Source organism: Chiloscyllium plagiosum, unplaced genomic scaffold (assembly GCF_037043375.1).
Source record: "Chiloscyllium plagiosum isolate Xiang-an unplaced genomic scaffold, Cpla_swu_hap1 HiC_scaffold_47, whole genome shotgun sequence".
Classification (NCBI taxonomy): domain Eukaryota; kingdom Metazoa; phylum Chordata; class Chondrichthyes; order Orectolobiformes; family Hemiscylliidae; genus Chiloscyllium; species Chiloscyllium plagiosum.
The window spans coordinates 17674881-17693015 of NW_028270185.1; the positions used below are offsets into that span (position 1 = coordinate 17674881).

At 40.3% G+C, this 18135-nt stretch overlaps 1 protein-coding gene across 15 annotated transcripts in view; it reads left to right on the plus strand.

The window, feature by feature from the left end:
* Positions 1 to 18135, plus strand: part of LOC122542710 (ryanodine receptor 1-like) — a 404506-nt gene that overhangs the window by 90178 nt on the left and 296193 nt on the right. For all 15 annotated transcript variants that reach the window (XM_087983940.1, XM_087983944.1, XM_087983942.1 and 12 more), the window contains 2 exons: positions 3791 to 3890; positions 9351 to 9447. In XM_087983940.1, the coding sequence (XP_087840066.1) occupies positions 3791 to 3890; positions 9351 to 9447 (197 nt within the window). The remainder of the gene's footprint in view (positions 1 to 3790; positions 3891 to 9350; positions 9448 to 18135) is intronic.

Genomic DNA, 18135 nt, shown 5'->3' on the forward strand with positions numbered 1-18135 from the left:
GATCCATGCTGACCATGGTGCCCACTTGTCAAGTTCCAATTGTCTGCATTTGGTCCATATCCTTCTAAACCCTTCCCATCCATGTACCTATCCAAATATTTTTTAAATATTGCTTTTATACCTACCTCAACCACTTTCTCTGGTAGCTCATTCCATGTACGTACAGCTAGTGCTGGAGTCTAGGACAAAGGGACGTGTAAAAGTCAAGGATGCAGAAGAATATGGAATGAAAGCAGGTGGGTGAACAGCCGTAGGCTTATTGGAGCTTGAAAAACTGAATGGCATACTCCAGATTCACTGCTGCTTTGGTCATGTTGGCATCACAGACTAACATCTGTATTCTGTCAGCATTCATTAATTGTGAATGTGTTTAACAATGAGATAATGACCAGACCTTTTTTGTGCTGTTGATTGAGAGATAGATTTTGGCCAGGACACCAGGGACATCAACCTGAATAGGCAGAGTGTTGATTTGACATCCTATTGAAGGACGGCACATCCAACAGTGTAGTACTCCCTCAGTACTATATTAGGCTATAAGTCTTGGGTTTGTTGTGCTCAAGTCTTTGGAGTGGAATGCAAACCTGGGTTCTTGTGGTTCAGACTCGAGATCACGGTTCACTGCTGATGCTTCTCTGACTGGGGCCTTTGCACTACTTGTGGTTACTCTTGGGGATTTTAATTTTTACTTCTTGCCCATAGCAGCCTGCCAGAAAATTAAACTCAATGAATATTAGATGGATTAACATTTACCGATGGGTGAGCCTCCTCTTAAATATTGTTAATACGGTACTTTGTTAGTAGCAGCAACCCAAAATCTAACGACGTCTCAAACAACAACACAAAATAAAATCTGATCATCATCATATTGTCAACCAATTCATAATGAAAAATGTTGGCAGAATATAGGAGCTTGTCTGTAATGCAGACAAAAAAAAACAGAAGAGGATCAGCCTTTTGAGCTTTAGTAAGAATATGGTTGATCGTCCATTCTCATTGGTTCCATTTTTTTGTAACACATGTGACTGACAAATGTCTATTGATCTTGGATTTAAAATTATTGTTTGAGCTGCCATCTACTTTTTAAACAAGTGTTCCATGTATTACAGAGTTACAGTCACAGATGTGTACAGCATGGAAACAGACCCTTCAGTCCAACCCGTCCATGCTGACCAGATATCCCAACCCAATCTAGTCCCACCTGCCCGCACCCGGCCCATATCCCTCCAAACCCTTCCTATTCATATACCCATCCAAATGCCTCTTAAATGTTGCAATTGTACCAGCCTCTGCAACTTATTCCATACACGTACCACTCTCTGCGTGAAAACGTTGCCCCTTAGGTCTCTTTTATATCTTTCCCTTCTCACCCTAAACCTATGCCCTCTAGTTCTAGACTCCCTGACCTCAGGGAAACGACTTTGTCTATTTATCCTATTCATGCCCCTCATAATTTTGTAAACCTCTATAAGGTCACCCCTCAGTCTTTGACGCTCCAGGGAAAACAGCCCCAGCCTTTTCAGCCTCTCCTTATAGCTCAAATCGTCCAACCCTGGCAACATCCTTGTAAATCTTTTCTGAACCCTTTTAAGTTTTACAACATCTTTCCAATAGGAAGGAGACCAGAATTGCACACAATATTCCAACAGTGGCCTAACCAATGTCCTGTACAGCCGCAATATGACCTCCCAATTCCTGTACTCAGTGCTCTGACCAATAAAGGAAAGCATACCAAATGCCGCCTTCACTTATCCTATCTACCAGCGACTCCACTTTCAAGGAGCCATGAACCTGCACTCCAAGGTCTCTTTGTTCAACAACACCCCCTAGGACCTTACCATTAAGTATATAAGTCCTGCTAAGATTTGCTTTCCCAAAGTGCAGCACCTCGCATTTATCTGAATTAAACTCCATCTGTCACTTCTCAGCCCATTGGCCCATCTGATCAAGATCCTGTTGTAATCTGAGGTAACCTTCTTAGTTGTCCACTACACCTCCAATTTTGGTGTAATCTGCAAACTTACTAACTGTACCTCTTATGCTCACATCCAATCATTTATGTAAAAGACAAAAAGTAGAGGACTCAGCACCGATCTTTGTGGCACTCCAGTGGTTACAGGCCTCCAGTCTGAAAAACAACCCTCTACCACCACCCTCTGTCTTCTACCTTTGAGCCAGTTCTGTATCTAAATGGCTAGTTCTCCCTGTATTCCATGAGATCTAACCTTGCTAACCAGTCTCCCATGGGGAACTTTGTCAAACGCCTTACTGAGTCCAAATAGATCACATCTACCACTCTGCCCTCATCAATCCTCTTTGTTACTTCTTCAAAAAACTCCATCAAGTTTATGAGACATGATTTCCCACGCACAAGGCCATGTTGACTATCCCATATCAGTCCTTGCCTTTCCAAATACATGTATATCCTATCTCTCAGGATTCCCTCCAACAACTTGCCCACCATCGACGTCAGGCTCACTGGTCTATAGTTCCCTGGCATGTCCTTACTACCCTTCTTAAAGAGTGGCACCACTATAGCCAACCTCCAGTCTTCCGGCACCTCATCTGTGACTATCAATGATACAAATATCTCAGCAAGAGGCCCAGCAATCACTTCTCTAGCTTCTCACAGAGTTCTTGGATACACCTGATGACACCAAAATTGGAGGTGTAGTGGACAGTGAAGAGGGTTACCTCAGATTACAACAGGATCTGGACCAGATGGGCCAATGGGCTGAGCAGTGGCAGATGGAGTGTAATTCAGATAAATGTGAGGTGCTGCATTTTGGGAAAGCAAATCTTAGCAGGACTTATACACTTAATGGTAAGGTCCTAGGGAGTGTTGCTGAACAAAGAGACCTTTTCCCTGGGGTCGGGGAATCCTGAACTAGAGCGAACAGGTTTAGGGTGAGAGGGGAAAGATATAAAAGAGACCTAAGGGACAACTTTTTCATGCAGAAGGTGGTACGTGTATGGAGTGATCTGCCAGAGGAAGTGGTGGAGGCTGGTACAATTGCAACATTTAAGCGGCATTTGGATGGGTATATGAATAGGAAGGGTTTGGAGGGATATGGGCCGGGTGCTGACAGGTGGGACTAGATTGGGTTGGGATATCTGGTCAGCATGGATGGGTTGGACCGAAGGGTCTGTTTCCATGCTGTACATCTCTATGACTCCAAGACCTGATCAGGTCCTGGGGATTTATTCACCTTTATGCGTTTCAAGACATCCAGCACTTCCTCCTCTGTATTATGGACACTTTGCAAGGTGTCACCGTCTATTTCACTACTTTTTATATCTTCCATATCCTTTTCCACAGTAAATACTGATGCAAAATACTCGTTTAGTATCTCCCCCATTTTCTGTGACTCCACACAAAAGCTGCCCTGCTGATCTTTGAGGGGCCCTATTCTTTCCCTAGTTACTCTTTTGTCCTTAATGTATTTGTAAAAACCCTTTGGATTCTCCTTAACTCTATTACCCATAGAAGACTAAAGTGAACACTATTTTCCAATTTAAGGTAACGTGTGCAAATGACTCTTATGGTTCTCCTCACTGCATTCAGTTGATTGAGAAACAACTGATTTTATGGTAATTAATGCCAGTTGCAGTACTTACAAGATTGTAGAAGTAAGTTGGGAAGCAATGAACCATAGGCCAGTGAAAGTACATTGCTTATCACTTGTATTAGTCTGAAAATTATTAGTTCCTCTGTCAGGTGAAGTGTCCTTTACTGCAAACAAGAAAACATGATGCTATTAATTTCTCTACATACACTTTCTTTTCTCAGCATTTATCCTGTGCCAGTGGAGATTTACAGGTGGATGCATCCTTTATGCAGACACTTTGGAATATGAACCCTATCTGCTCAGGCTGTGAGTTGGCTGAAGGTTAGTAAAGAAATACGACATATAATCAGTTGCAGAACTAAATGGTTAGCTTAACAACCGTTTATAATAAAAGTTTCAATTTAATAGACTTTAATTAGAATTGACTAGTTGCTAATCCAACAAACTTTGTTACAGAGGAACTTGAGCTTTCTCATGGATGTTGCACTTGAGAAAATATTTATCTTCGACTATGTAGATATGAAGCTGTTTCTCAAACCTACTGTAGATCTTTAATAACTTTCATGGGCTAATCATTTGATTGGCAGCTCTTGGATTACATAATAAATTGCAAGCAAATCACATGAGGCTGCCAAATATTGATTGACACTTGTTATTCTGATTTGAGAGTCAGTTTTACTTGGAGAGAAGTTTTCACTGTCAGCAGAAGAATGTTGATGCTTTGAAAATACTGCCTTTCTAAATTAGAAATGATGCAACTGCTGAATTAGTTGACTGTGCTGTAATTATATAGTTTAAATCCACCCACATAGAGGTTATAATGGAGATCATGAATGTGGTTCAGGATTATTGCATATGCACATTCTGTTTAATCACATTTCCAAACACCTGTTCACACTACTCAGAAATAAGAGGGATTCTCATAGCATCATGCCAGTCATTGATGATTCCAAGCTGTGTGACAGATAGGCCTTTGCAGATATAGGTTCAAAACTAGTGCATAGCTTAAAGGAATACCTCTGCATAAAGATTGAATGGAATTTGAGATTAATTGTTGAACAATCACTCTAATTATCAAGGCAATATAAAACCATAATGAGTAATGTCAACTGGGGATCGAGAAATACCTCAAACGTAATCCATTGTAACTAAAGTAAATATTTTAAACTTGCATGGATCAGTATTATAGTTAATATTGTATATTACAATTCTATATCCATTTTTGGATAATCTATTTTCAGAGGACCAATGATGACTACATCAAGTTCAGTCAAGATTATCTTGATCTTGAGACTAAGGCTTTTACATTATGAAAAGAGTTTCAAAGTTAAATATTTTACTATTAGGGAGAAGGGAATGTTGAAACCGTGATCGACCAGAACATTAAATGGCTTCAAATATGTGACAAACATTGAGGTGTTTTTTCCTTAGATCTCTTGGCTTAGAAAGTTATTTTAAGAATGATGACTCTACTTCAAACGGCTTCTAAAATGCAACCAGAAGGAACAGGTGTTTTGTTCTTTGGCTGTGTGAGAAATAGCTGAGAAAAAGCCAATCAAATCAGCAGTTATTTCTAGCAGTCAAGAGCAGTCACCAAGCACATCATGATACAGCTAACAGGATATCAAAGAGTTGATTACAGCAGGTACAATCAAAACTTGCATTATTTGATTGTGTGCCCATGTTACTTTGATCTATTTTTCCTATTTAACTTGATCAGGGATGTTATTATACATCTCTGGAGTAGGTGAGTCTTGAACCCAGCTGCCTTTGATCCAGGGGCAGGGACATTACCACTGTGTCACAAGAAGGTCCCCTATGTTATTTTGAGAGAGACTAATCAGTAGGAGTCAAGTGGATACACTTTTGTTGCAAGAAGTATTTGTTTTAGAAACATTTGCAAAGGTAGTGAAAAGTCAGTGTTTGGGGCAATTTGTCCACCATGAATGTGGTATTATTTTTGTTTTTGAATTAGTTTCAATAACTCACTATTCAACTCACAGTTGGAAATGTAATCTCAAATGTGACTTTTAGAATATCAGAAAACAGTTTCTTTCTCAAGATAATTCTGCAACATTTTTGTACCTGGATTCTGATTGCTTTCCATAGGTATGTCAGGAATAAAAAAATGACGAGAGTTAAATTAGGGCCAATCAAGGATAATAGTGGGAAGTTGTGTGTGGAGTCAGAGGAGATAGGGGAAGCACTAAATAAATATTTTTCGACAGTGTTCACTATAGAAAATGAAAATGTTGGCGAGGAAGGTACAGAGATACTTGCATCTAGACTAGAAGAGATTGAGGTTCACAAGGAAGAGGTATTAGAAATACTGCAGAGTGTGAAAATAGACAAGTCCCCTGGGCCGGATGGGATCTATCCTAGGATCCTCTGGGAAGCAAGGGAAGAGATTGTCGAGCCTTTGGCATTGATTTTCAAATCATCATTGTCTACAGGAATAGTGCCTGAGGACTGGAGGATAGCAAATGTGGTTCACTTGTTCAAAAAGGGTAGTAGAGACAACCCTGGTAATTACAGACCAGTAAGTCTCACTTCAGTTATTGGTAAAGTGTTGGAAAAGGTTATAAGAGATAGGATTTATAACCATCTAGAAAAGAATAATCTGATCAGGGACAGTCAGCACGGTTTTGTGAAGGGTAGGTCGAGCCTAACGAATCTTATTGAGTTTTTTGACAAAGTGACCAAACTGGTAGATGAGAGTAAACCAGTTGATGTGGTGTATGTGAATCTCAGCAAGGCATTCACTAAGGTTCCCCACAAAATGCTATTATACAAAATGCGGAGGAATGGGATTGTGGGAGACATAGCAGTTTGGATCAGTAATTGGCTTGCTGAAAGAAAACAGACGGTTGTAGTTGATGGAACATGTTCTTCTTGGTGTCCAGTTACTAGCGGCGTACCGCAAGGGTCGGTGTTGGGTCCACTGCTGTTTGTCATTTTTATAAATGACCTGGATGAGGGCTTAGAAGGATGGGTTAGTAAATTTGCGGACGATACTAAGGTCATTGGAGTTGTGGATAGTGACGAAGGATGTAGTAGGTTGCAGAGAGACATAGATAGAATGCAGAGCTCGGCTGACAGGTGGCAAATGGAGTTTAATGTGGACAAGTGTGAGGTGATACACTTTGGACGGGGTAATTGGAATGCAAAGTACTTGGCTAATGGTAAGATTCTTGGGAGTGCAGATGAGCAGAGAGATCTCGTTGTCCATGTACACAGATCCCTGAAAGTTGCCACCCAGATTGACAGTTGTTAAGAAGGCATACAGTGTTTTGGCCTTTATTAATAGAGGGATTGAGTTCTGGAACCAGGAGGTTATGCTGCAGCTGTACAAAACTCTTAGAGTATTGTGTACAGTTGGCCACACTTGGAGTATTGTGTACAGTTCTGGTCACCGCATTATAAGAAGGATGTGGAACCTTTGGAAAGGGTGTAGAGGAGATTTACTAGGATGTTGCCTGGTATGGAAGGAATGTCTTACGAGGAAAGGTTGAGGGCCTTGAGGTTGTTCTCGTTAGAGAGAAGAAGGTTGAGAGGTGACTTAATAGAGACATACAAGATAATCGGAGGGTTAGATAGGGTGGACAGGGAGAGCCTTTTTTCTAAGCATGGGGATGGCAAACACGAGGGGACACAACTTTAAAGTGAGGGGAGATAGGTATAAGACAGATGACTGAGCTAGTTTCTTTACTCAGAGAGTAGTAAAGGTATGGAATGTTTTGCCTGCAACGGTAGTACATTCGCCAAGTTTAAGTGCATTTAAGTCATCATTGGACAGGAATATGGGCGTACATGGAATAGTGTAGGTGGGATGGGCTTCAGATTAGTATGACAGGACGGCACAACATCGAGGGCCAAAGGGCCTGTACTGCGCTGTAATGTTCTATGCTCTAAGGAAAGGTCAGTCAACATGAAATATTAACTCTGATTTCTCTCCACAAATGCTAATTTTTTTTCCAGCAATTTCTGCTTTTGTTTCTGATTGGGATGTCTTTTAAGTCAGGAAAGATTAGAACTAAATGTGTTCACTCATGAAGTTTAGTGCCTACACTTTTCTGGATCTGAGACCTCCTAATCGGATTCCAAGACAACAGACATCAGTCTATAAGATGGAGTACTAAAGGATAAAGAGTGAAGCACACGTGTATCTTCTGTTGATACCCAAAATTTGCATTAACTTCTTACATCTTTAGATTAGATTACATTACAGTGTGGAAACAGGCCCTTCGGCCCAACTAGTCCACACCGACCCGCCGAAGCGCAACCCACCCATACCCCTACATTTACCCCTTACCTAACACTACGGGCAATTTAGCATGGCCAATTCACCTGACCTGCACATCTTTGGACTGTGGGAGGAAACCGGAGCACCCGGAGGAAACCCACGCAGACACGAGGAGAACGTGCAAACTCCACATAGTCAGTCGCCTGAGGCGGGAATTGAACCCGGGTCTCCGGCGCTGTGAGGCAGCAGTGCTAACCACTGTGCCACCGTGTTACAGGATTCCAATTTGCATTTGCCGATGAGCCCTCAACTGATTTTTTCTGGGTAATTGAGCTACCTAATTCAAGGCCCTCCCAAAAAGCTAGAGACCCCAATGTGAGTAGGACTGGGTTGTAGAGTTGCCATTACCATTGTGTGACTGCTCCTATTCTTTTCTGATGAAGGTCAATCTATATAAGCTGGATTTTCAAAATGTGGTTAGGGACCAGACAAATGGATGAATTTTCAGTCTTGACTGCACACTGAACTTCATCACTTTTTTAAACTGAAATCAGGCAGGGAGTGAGCTTGCTGCTGCGATAAGGTTACGGCTGTAAGCAAAGCGCCAGCTGCAAATGAGGTAGCAGCCATGTTCAGGGTTGCTTTTTGTTGCAAAATCTCCCTACAGAGCCAACGCCAGCTATTGTTAAGAAAGTGGCCGCACAATCTAAATGCAGGTGAAGGGCTTGAGCCTATGCTGAATTTGTGAAAATTCAGTCTTGCACAATTTCAAACTAACTCGCCAATGTCCCTGCAATGTGTTTGTGTGCACAAGAATAAAAACTAAAAGTAGTATTGTCCACTGCAGATGCTTTAACAAGCTCATTAATGAGCTTAATGTGTTGTTAATTGGCAGCAAATAGGTTTCCAATTTCCTCCCTCCCTAATGGCCGTTTTGAAAATTTCAAACTGTCCCAAAGGCATTGAGATTCCAGCATGACCTTGAGGATCACAACTTTGAAATCATGTAACACCAGGTCTTGATGCCCAGTTTTTTTAAAAGTTGTGCCCCTGTAAGTGTTAATGACTATTTATTAAATTAATTCACTTGCTTTATTAGTACTGTTAAAAAGCTCTTTATTTGTATATTATAATTTGCAGATTTTATGTCAGTTACATATTAAAGCTGGTTCCCCATGTTGGATCAAAATCTCAAATATGGTTAGCATGTTTAAGGTAGAAATAGTTTTAAAGCACATACTTCAATCTATGAATATCATCAAATTGCTCTAGCCTTTAATATGTTCTCGTAAATCATTTCATAATTGTATCGGTTGTGTCCATGTTCAATCTCTATAGAGCAGCTCAGCTACTCCCATTCCAGCATCATGTAGCTCGACAAATATTTTCTCTTTAGATGTTAATCCAATTCCTTTTAAGTTAATTTATCTAGAAGGAAATATTTAATCTAATATTTGGAAGAAATATGTTGGAATGTAGTCTGATGTATTTCTTAGGTATTAATTATTTGATTCTTTCTTCAACTTTTTTATCCAAAGGGTACTTGACTGGTGGACATGTACTGCGCCTTTTTCACGGTCACATGGATGAATGTCTCACTGTAGCAGCATTTGATCAAGGTGAAGAGCAGCGCAGGTCAGTTTATCCACTCAATAATTTCACCTCCTGAAATGATTTTATTTCAACTGCAAAGCGTCTGTGTTTTTAAGAGTGATAAAAGTATCCTTAATGTTCAGATTGAGCCCTTAACAAATAACATTTAGTAAAATGAACCAATTGGTATGAATTGGGCCAAACAACTCAGGAAGGCAGCAAGCTACTCCCAGGTTTTTGCTTAGCTGGCCTTTTTGAGTTGGGATAATAATGGGGCACTACAGTTGATCAGTTACTCCAGGCTAAGGGATGAAAACATTGGTTTTAACTTCAGTATCTAATTAATATTCAGTGGCTTGGTGGAAACTTATAGGAGGAGTTTTAATCAGAAAAAACACAGGCTATTTGGGGGAGAGTTGCTAAAGTTTTTAAAATTAGAATTCTCACCCAGACCCATTTCCAACCTTCTGATTCGCAGTTTTATTTTACCAATCTATGCCAAGAAAGAGAGTTAGGACTCCATAGGAAGGCTGTGAACCTTTTTGTTTCCACTTTATTCCTTCCCCACTTAAATCTGCCAGTGCAGATCACCATCCATCTTCCCATCAGTATGGAAGCTGAACCTGTCAATCAAGCTGGTTTTGTGGTGTGGAGTGTGGTGAAGGAAGAAACAATTACCAGTCTAATGGTGTCGTCTTCATGGGTCCTCGGTGTGCAGAGGAATCCTGATGTCTGGGTTACCCATGCTGTTCTGACATCCTCCCTCTCCTATACCAGCAGGAGAGGGCATGTCAAAATCTACGTTTACTTAGTGTAACGCTCAAAACAAAATAAATGTTAGATTCTGTAAAATAAAATACAGAAAAGATTGGAAGTACTCAGTAGTGATGAAAGATTGTTCTAGATTGGGTATGGGGAACCTTTTTACATTGGATGGCTTTATTTTATTTAACTGAGATCCTATTAGGTTGCATGCTGAGAATTTAACATGTAGAACAGTATGTCATATTTTTGTCAATGTATTTACTAATTTTAATTAAAGCCTGCTCATATATATGAGGACTTTAAACAAATTAAAATTTAGCAAAAACACATTTATTTGTTTGCAAAGTTGACAATAGAGCTAATAATAGGTGAAAAACAACCATTTAATGACTTTTTTTTGTGATTGCTTATTGCACGATAGGAATTAGATATCTGGTTCCAAAATCGTTGAACACAACTTTAATTGGTCCTCCAGGTTAACATCTGTCATCTGAGATCCCAAGTGTGTTTTAATTTGTGTTACATATGAAAATGTTGATTCGTAACAGTAGGTTGTACCAAAACAAGACTGCATTCGATGAGCATGTTGGTGGAGATGTGGATATTCAACAGCATCTTTTCATATTTCAATGGGATCCTTCTTAGCCTCAAATAGAGACTTCAGAATATTATCTTCTAAGACCTCAATCAATTCCATCTGTAAGTCATCAGGTGCTTTGGAGGCATCAAGCAAGTGCGATTGAAAAGCTAGTTTCAGTGTGAGATCATGTTTCTCCAAATCTGCAGGCCTTTCATTGTCATCTTTAATCAGGGAGTCCAGAACAGCTGTGTATTCTTTCACGATGTGTTTCCTTAATGATTTGTATCCTGTTCATTAATTATCTTTGCCAGTTCAGGAGGGTAAGGAGAACTTTGAAAAAGTCAGCTTCTTCTGAAATGCCTGAAGTTTTAGCTGCGTATCATATATAGATTTACTTTTACCTTGACATTATATTACACAAAAATGCAACATTTCTGAAGAAATCCTCTTTTGACAATTAACATGGTTCATTCAGTTCCTCAAAAAATCTTATGATTGTTTTCGCAAAGATAGAAGTTTTACAAGTATTTGTCATTGTGACAACCAGCGCATTTTAGAATGATATGGCAGATCCACACTGAACGTTTCATCATCAAGCTGAGGCATGTTGCGAAATTGGCGATGCACTGATGCATTTGCTCGAATGTAGTTTACAATACCTATAACTTTCTTTAATGTCTCACTCAAAATAGTAGATTTGGCACAGAAATTCTGTTGACGCAAAAGACAATGAAAGGAAATCAAAATATATGGATCTGGCAATTCTTTTTGTAGTAACACAACAAATCCTTCATCATGGAAGGAGCACCGTCTGTGCATACACCTACTAAATGACATTAATTCAGTTTCCCTTCACAGCATTTTTCCTTGAAGATAGTGAAGATGTCAATTTCACATGTCCTTGCGGTAAGGGTACCCAAAGCCATTAACTCCTTGTGGCAATGAAAATTATAACATGAATGAAAAATAACACCTGCGCTGAGTCAGTAATGTCAATGGATTCATCGAAGGCAATCGAATAATACGTGCCTTCGCTTTGGCATATTGTATGAAGATGTTCTGTTGCATTGAGGGCTAATTCATGTTGCTGATCAGTTATGGTCCTTCCTGAAAGAGGTAGTTGTTTGTACTTATTAACCTTATTTGAATCTAAACATCCTACAACTTCAACAATGCATTCTTTTATGATTTACACATCGCTAAATGGCTTGCCTCTTCTTCCAAGTATGTATGCTACTTTATAAGTTGCTTCATTGATGTCACTCCCTTGTCCTGACATCATTTTAAATACTTGCTACTGCTTTTGATCTTTCATTTTCTTAAGTGCAGACTTTTGGGATTCTCCTTCCAGTTTAGTGTATTTGTGGTCCTTATGAGTTGCATAATACTGATATGCATTGTATTTCTTCACTGTTGCAGTTATAGTGTCGCAGAGCAAACACGTCACTTTATCTTTCACTGCAACTGCGTAATACTGCAATTCCCATTTTCATTGAATACACTGTTCACTTGCTTTAATTTTATTTCTCAGTTTTTGACATGACTGGGTTATGAGTAAAATTTTTAAAAATGGTACACGGATTTTAAAAAGGCGGATTTAGTATTTGTGGACAACGAGGCAGAAGGCCACTACTAGTTCCTCAAAAGGCTGCAAGTTCCCCACCCCTATTCTAGTTTATTTGAGTTTCTGTTCTAGCTTGATTTCTGGTCCACATGTTAAAAAAGGTTCACTTGCACCTGTAGTACTGTATCCCAGCATGATGCTGCCAAGTTGAAGATGGAAAATGACATGGAAGAAATAAGGTTTTTTTTTCTTGAATTTATTTTGGAATACTCTACTTGTATTTGTTGTACTTTAGAAAATTGCTTTGCTTGAGCCACTCCATTTGTTATGAGTTGTTGTTTATGATGTAGGAGCAATATCTTTTGACAACAGAACTTCCAGCATGACCGAAGCTAACATTCCACGTGGATTGCCTCCAGTTTCTCAGATACAGAACATTATGACCTGCTGTTACAGTGCAAGGGTGGTCTCCTACATTTGGGCCAGGAATTTTGGGTTTTTTTTGATTAGATTAGATTACTTACAGTGTGGAAACAGGCCCTTCGGCCCAACAAGTCCACACCGCCCCGCCGAAGCGCAACCCACCCATACCCCTACATTTACCCCTTACCTAACACTACGGGCAATTTAGCATGGCCAATTCACCTGACCCTGCACATCTTATGTCTCACCTGTGGCAGATGTGTGTCATCACCAGTGTTCCCACTAACTTGACTTTCTTCTACGCAGATCTCTGAGGTCCATGAGTAGAACTGCACAGCTCAGAGGAAGCATAGGTTATAAAATATCTGAACAGGTTGATTAAACTACTTAGGACATTATAAAATGCTATTGGTAATCATGAGAATGGGAAAAAAAATTAAAATTCCTAATCTGGCAGCCTCTATCTTATTAACTGACAGTATCCTCATTTTTATTAAACTCAGCTGTTACAGATATTACCTTTTGGAACTGAAACAAATGACGTGTCATAGAGTCATAGTGTCATTGAGTCGTACAGCCCGGAAACAGATCCTTCAGTCTAACTCATCCATGCTGACCTGATATCCCAAATTAATCTAGTCTTGTTTGCCCAGCACCTGGCCCATATTCCCTCCAAACCCTTCCTATTCATATACCCATCCAGATGCCTTTTAAATGTTGTTATTGTACTAACCTCCACCACTTCCTCCAGCAGTATGTTCCAAACACACAGTACCCTCAGCGTGAAAATGTTGCCCCTTAGGTCCCTTTTAAATCTTTCCCCCTCACCTTAAACCTATGCCTTCTAGATTTGGACTCCTCCATCCTGGAGAAAAGACCTTGGCTATTCACTCTATCCATGCCCCTCATGATTTTATAAACCTCTATAAAGTCACCCCTCACCCTCCGACGCTCAAGAACAAACAGCCCCAGCCTATTCAGCCTCTCCCTATAGCACAGAGCCTCCAACTCTGGCAGCATCCTTGTAAATCTTTTCTGAACCCTTTCAAATTTAATGACATCCTTCCTATAGCAGAGAGACCAGAACTGCATGCAGTATTCCAAAAGTGTTCTAACCAATATGCTGTACAACCGCAACATGACCTCCGAACTTCTGTACTCAATGCCCTGACCAATAAAGGCAAGCACATAAATAATTTGGGCACTCTCAGCGGAAATTTGATTTTACTGCTGATATGAGACTTACTCAATGGCAGGCAGCATTCATTCCACCTATTGTCAATGGTAGTTACCATGGCCTAAGACTAGGTTAATCAGTTCAATCTTTGCGATGGATGTTAATGTGCACTGTTCTAAAAAAGATTTTTTTTGCTGTTCAGATAGTCTCACAATTATTACAACACCAAGGTTGCTCTTTATGCCCTTCATATAAACAATACTGAATACTATTCCCCTGCTTTAAGGAAAGATGTTGCATTAAAATTCAGACTATTGCTTAATCGCTGCCAATGTATCTGAAAATATCGCTTTCCTAAGCATGGGACATGCATGTTCTCAAGTGGTTTAAAAACAAATTGAAAATATATATTTTATTGTTTTACCTTCTCTTTCTTTGCTCTACTGCAGCAGATAAATTGGGAATGCAATCTTTGTAGACTTTTAAATTGTCACAAAGTATTTGGAATTGCTTAAGTGTGTGATATCCTCATGTTAGATTTCCTTTCCACCTGCTAAAGTAATATGTCAGTGCTCAATGTTTCCAGTATTAATGGGGGAATTGAGGAAATTGCAGACACAAATTTGGATGATTGATGAAATAGTTCATGAGGATATTTGAAAAGGGCCACTTTTTTCCCCTTTTAAATTAGAAATTGGAATTGAAAGTTGGACATAGCTATACACTATACCTTGGGAGTGTCAAGTGGGATTGCATGTTGTACACTTTAGATACCACAAAATTATGTTGCTTTTTGGAACAGTGAGGTGGGTACTTTGAGACAGACCATCACTAAGAATGTTGGAGTGAAAGAAAACCTGTCTAGCAACAACTTTTTGGATCTGCTATGAATGTTGTGGTTCACAGACCCGTAAGACAGTGCATCCAGAGATATTCAGAAGCCTGCGAATAAGAATCATCTCTTCCTCTTTCTCCGAGTGGAAAAAGACAAAAAAAACCTAGTGACTTGAAGAATTCCAATTCAAGAAAAGTCATAGGGTCACACCATTGGCTATTGAATTGAAGATCGACCATTGCTCTGTGGACAACCATGAATTATCATTGTTTAAAATCGAAAGAACTATGGGGACCAGCTCATTCTACTTATATGGTCTGAATTTTGATCCCCAGAATTGGCTTTACCTGTCTATATGTTTTGACCCATGTTTGTGTCAAACTTTTTTTGTTCCTTATTTGTACAATCATACAATCCCTACAGTGCAGAAGGAGGCCATTCAGCCTATCGAGTGTGCACTGACCATCTGAAATGCACCCTATCTGACCCATGGCTTTAAGGGCAGGAAAAAACAGTTATTGCTTATAACATTCAGAGTCGCAAGTCAATTTAGGGAATATGGAGAATTACTTCAGCGTGAGACTCACATTTCTAGCTTTGTTTTGAATTACTTCCCAGACATTCAAAGACATTCTGATCAGTGTAGAGTGTTAATTGTTTAGAGAAAACAATCCACTCAACTACTTCCAAGTGTTCACCAGGTTTGGAGCAACAAAGACCCAGTGGACTCCAGTTTTGATTTCACATCCAGTTTAGATCAAACACAAGTAATGCAAATATTGATGCCCTTAATTGGAAGACAGATAACAGGTGGGAACATATCCCTTATTGACTGAAGGAAGCTATAGCTGATGCCATGTCCATGCTCTAAGTTAAAGACAGCATTCTGATCCCAATTCCCTATGAACTAAAATTTAGTGAAATATCACTGATCCCCTTATGAGTGAGATCCAGAACAGCCGTGGTTTCACTTTTGCCTTCTTTTTGAAAGACGACCTCAGACAGCTTTGGCTGATTGATATGGACAACAGTAGATTGCATCGTTACTCGATGGCTTGACTTACTCCATCAGGGAATAGCAGGATACAGACCATGTGCAGGAAGATGGGATTAGTTTAGAATGGCATCATGGTCAGCGCAGACATGTTGCCTAAAAGGCATGTGCCTGTGCTATATTGTTTTATGTTCTATCGCAGAGCCAGCTGCTAAATGGGTTCAAACAAGCATGGAAACTGTGTGGTGATGGGAGAGTACAAGGGAAGATAATGGAGTCCTCTGTTCGCTGGTTCATGACAAGGACATAGAAGTGAAGCAACTCATCCTTCCCATCAGTGTCAAGTGTTCGTGACCAAACAGAAAGCCAACTAGAGTAATGATGATTGCTATGACCAGAGAAAGGTATTACTAGCCAGGGAAGTTATTGATCACTACTGCTGAAATTGAGAGGTGTACTGAGGCAAAAACAGTGAAACGATTTCACCCCAGCATATGGGGTTGTTGAGACTTCTAGCTGTACTTGCCATGGATTTTACACTCAGTGATTTGAGTAGTAACAAGACTGAACACACTGTCTGTACTCACCAAGTTTACAAGGGTATTTGCACCTGAGACCAAAGGCCTTAACTCTAGCAAGGGCATTAGTATGTGATTTGTTTGCCTGTTTTGGTGTTCAATGTTGGATTCGCACTGGGCATGCAACTTTGAGAGCAAGATCCTACAGGATTTTGGCAAAGTCTGTGATATTGCCAAGAACCGTGTCACCCCTTATCATCCGCAAGGAAATGGGCAGTATGAAGGATTCACCCATACTCTACGTGACTGTCTAGTCACCTTGCCTCTCGAGAGTTAGCAAAAGTAGCCTGAATACCTTTCGCAGGTGGCTTATGCTAAGAATTCACCCCACACTCATCCACCAGCTTATCTCAACACTGTCTCTTCTTTAAACAAGATATACTCCTTTCCATGGACCATCTCATTGAGCTCGTCACACCATTTCACTAAACCAGGCATTCAAGCTGACATTCAAGAGGACTGAGATGAAAATCATCAAACGATCACAAAGCTGACAGGGCTGACCTTCTGATCAGCATAGGAATATTCCTCCAAAATTTGGAATATCAGGAATTGGAACCCCATACAGACATTTAAGTGACTGAATACAGGTTACCATATCTATGTTGAACCATTAGCTAGATGCAAGGCAATCTCAGAAAATGATTCAGAGGGAAGTTGCTTGAGTCCAAGAGTCTGGTGGATGATGTACAGGCAATCCATGCAGAACCTGAAGTTTTGGTGCATATTGGCATGAGTGAATGGAACGAGGTAGTGATGAGGAATTCAGTAGTTACTTGGGTGCTGTGAATTGGAAGGGTGCGTCCAGTGTTGGGGAAGCTTACTCCCACACGGGGAAATGACATAGGGATATCCTGCCGGGAGGCAGAATTTGAAATAACACTGAGACTGTATTCCCTACAGTGTGGAAGCGGGCCGTTTGGCCCAACAAGTACAGACCGACCCTCTGAAGAGTAACCCATCCAGATCCATTTCCCTCTGAGTGATGCACCTAACACTATGGGCAATTTAGCATTGCCAACCTGCACATCTTTGGATTGTGGGAGAAAACAGGAGCACCCGGAGGAAACCCACATAGACACGGAGAGAATGTGCAAACTCCGCACAGATGTCACCTGAGGCTGGAATCAAACCCGGGTCCCTGGCACTGTGAGGCTGCAGTGCTAACCACTGAGCCACTGTGCCGCCCCAACTGTTGCTGATCATACAGCTTTTGGACACTTGACCAAGCTGGACCTGAATGTGATCCTGTTGAGAACTTGTATCCTTAGGAACGTACCAGTACTGATAAGGGGCTGAGTAGGTCATCTTGAGAAAATGCTTGAATTTACCCCAATCACTGCCATTTGTCTGGATTGATGACTAAAGAAGAAGAGCTGCCACACATATTCTAGTAATCATAGTGCAATTGAACGTGCTAATCTCACAACTATTTTGTAAACAGTCATTGGGTGCTTTTACACGAAGTCGCAAGGATGGCAAGTCTCAAGCAGCAATGTGTATTATCCAACCTTCAGCAGCAAGTGACAGTGCTGAGGGAGGCCACTGAGAATGAAAGCTGGGATAGTAGCAGGTTGCAATAGAATTACATTTGTCGTCATGTGTACATAAGTACAGAAATACAGAAGCACAATGAAAAGTTTACAAACTCTCCATTCCGGGCGCCATCTTAGGTACAAAGGTACTTAGGTATAAAATTTTAGGTACAAAGTAGAAAAATAAAGGAATAAGTTAAAAGTTAAACCTTACAGTTCTTAGTATAAAGTCAAAAAAAATTATAGTTCTTCTTTAGCTATGGGCCTGCAGATGCTTCA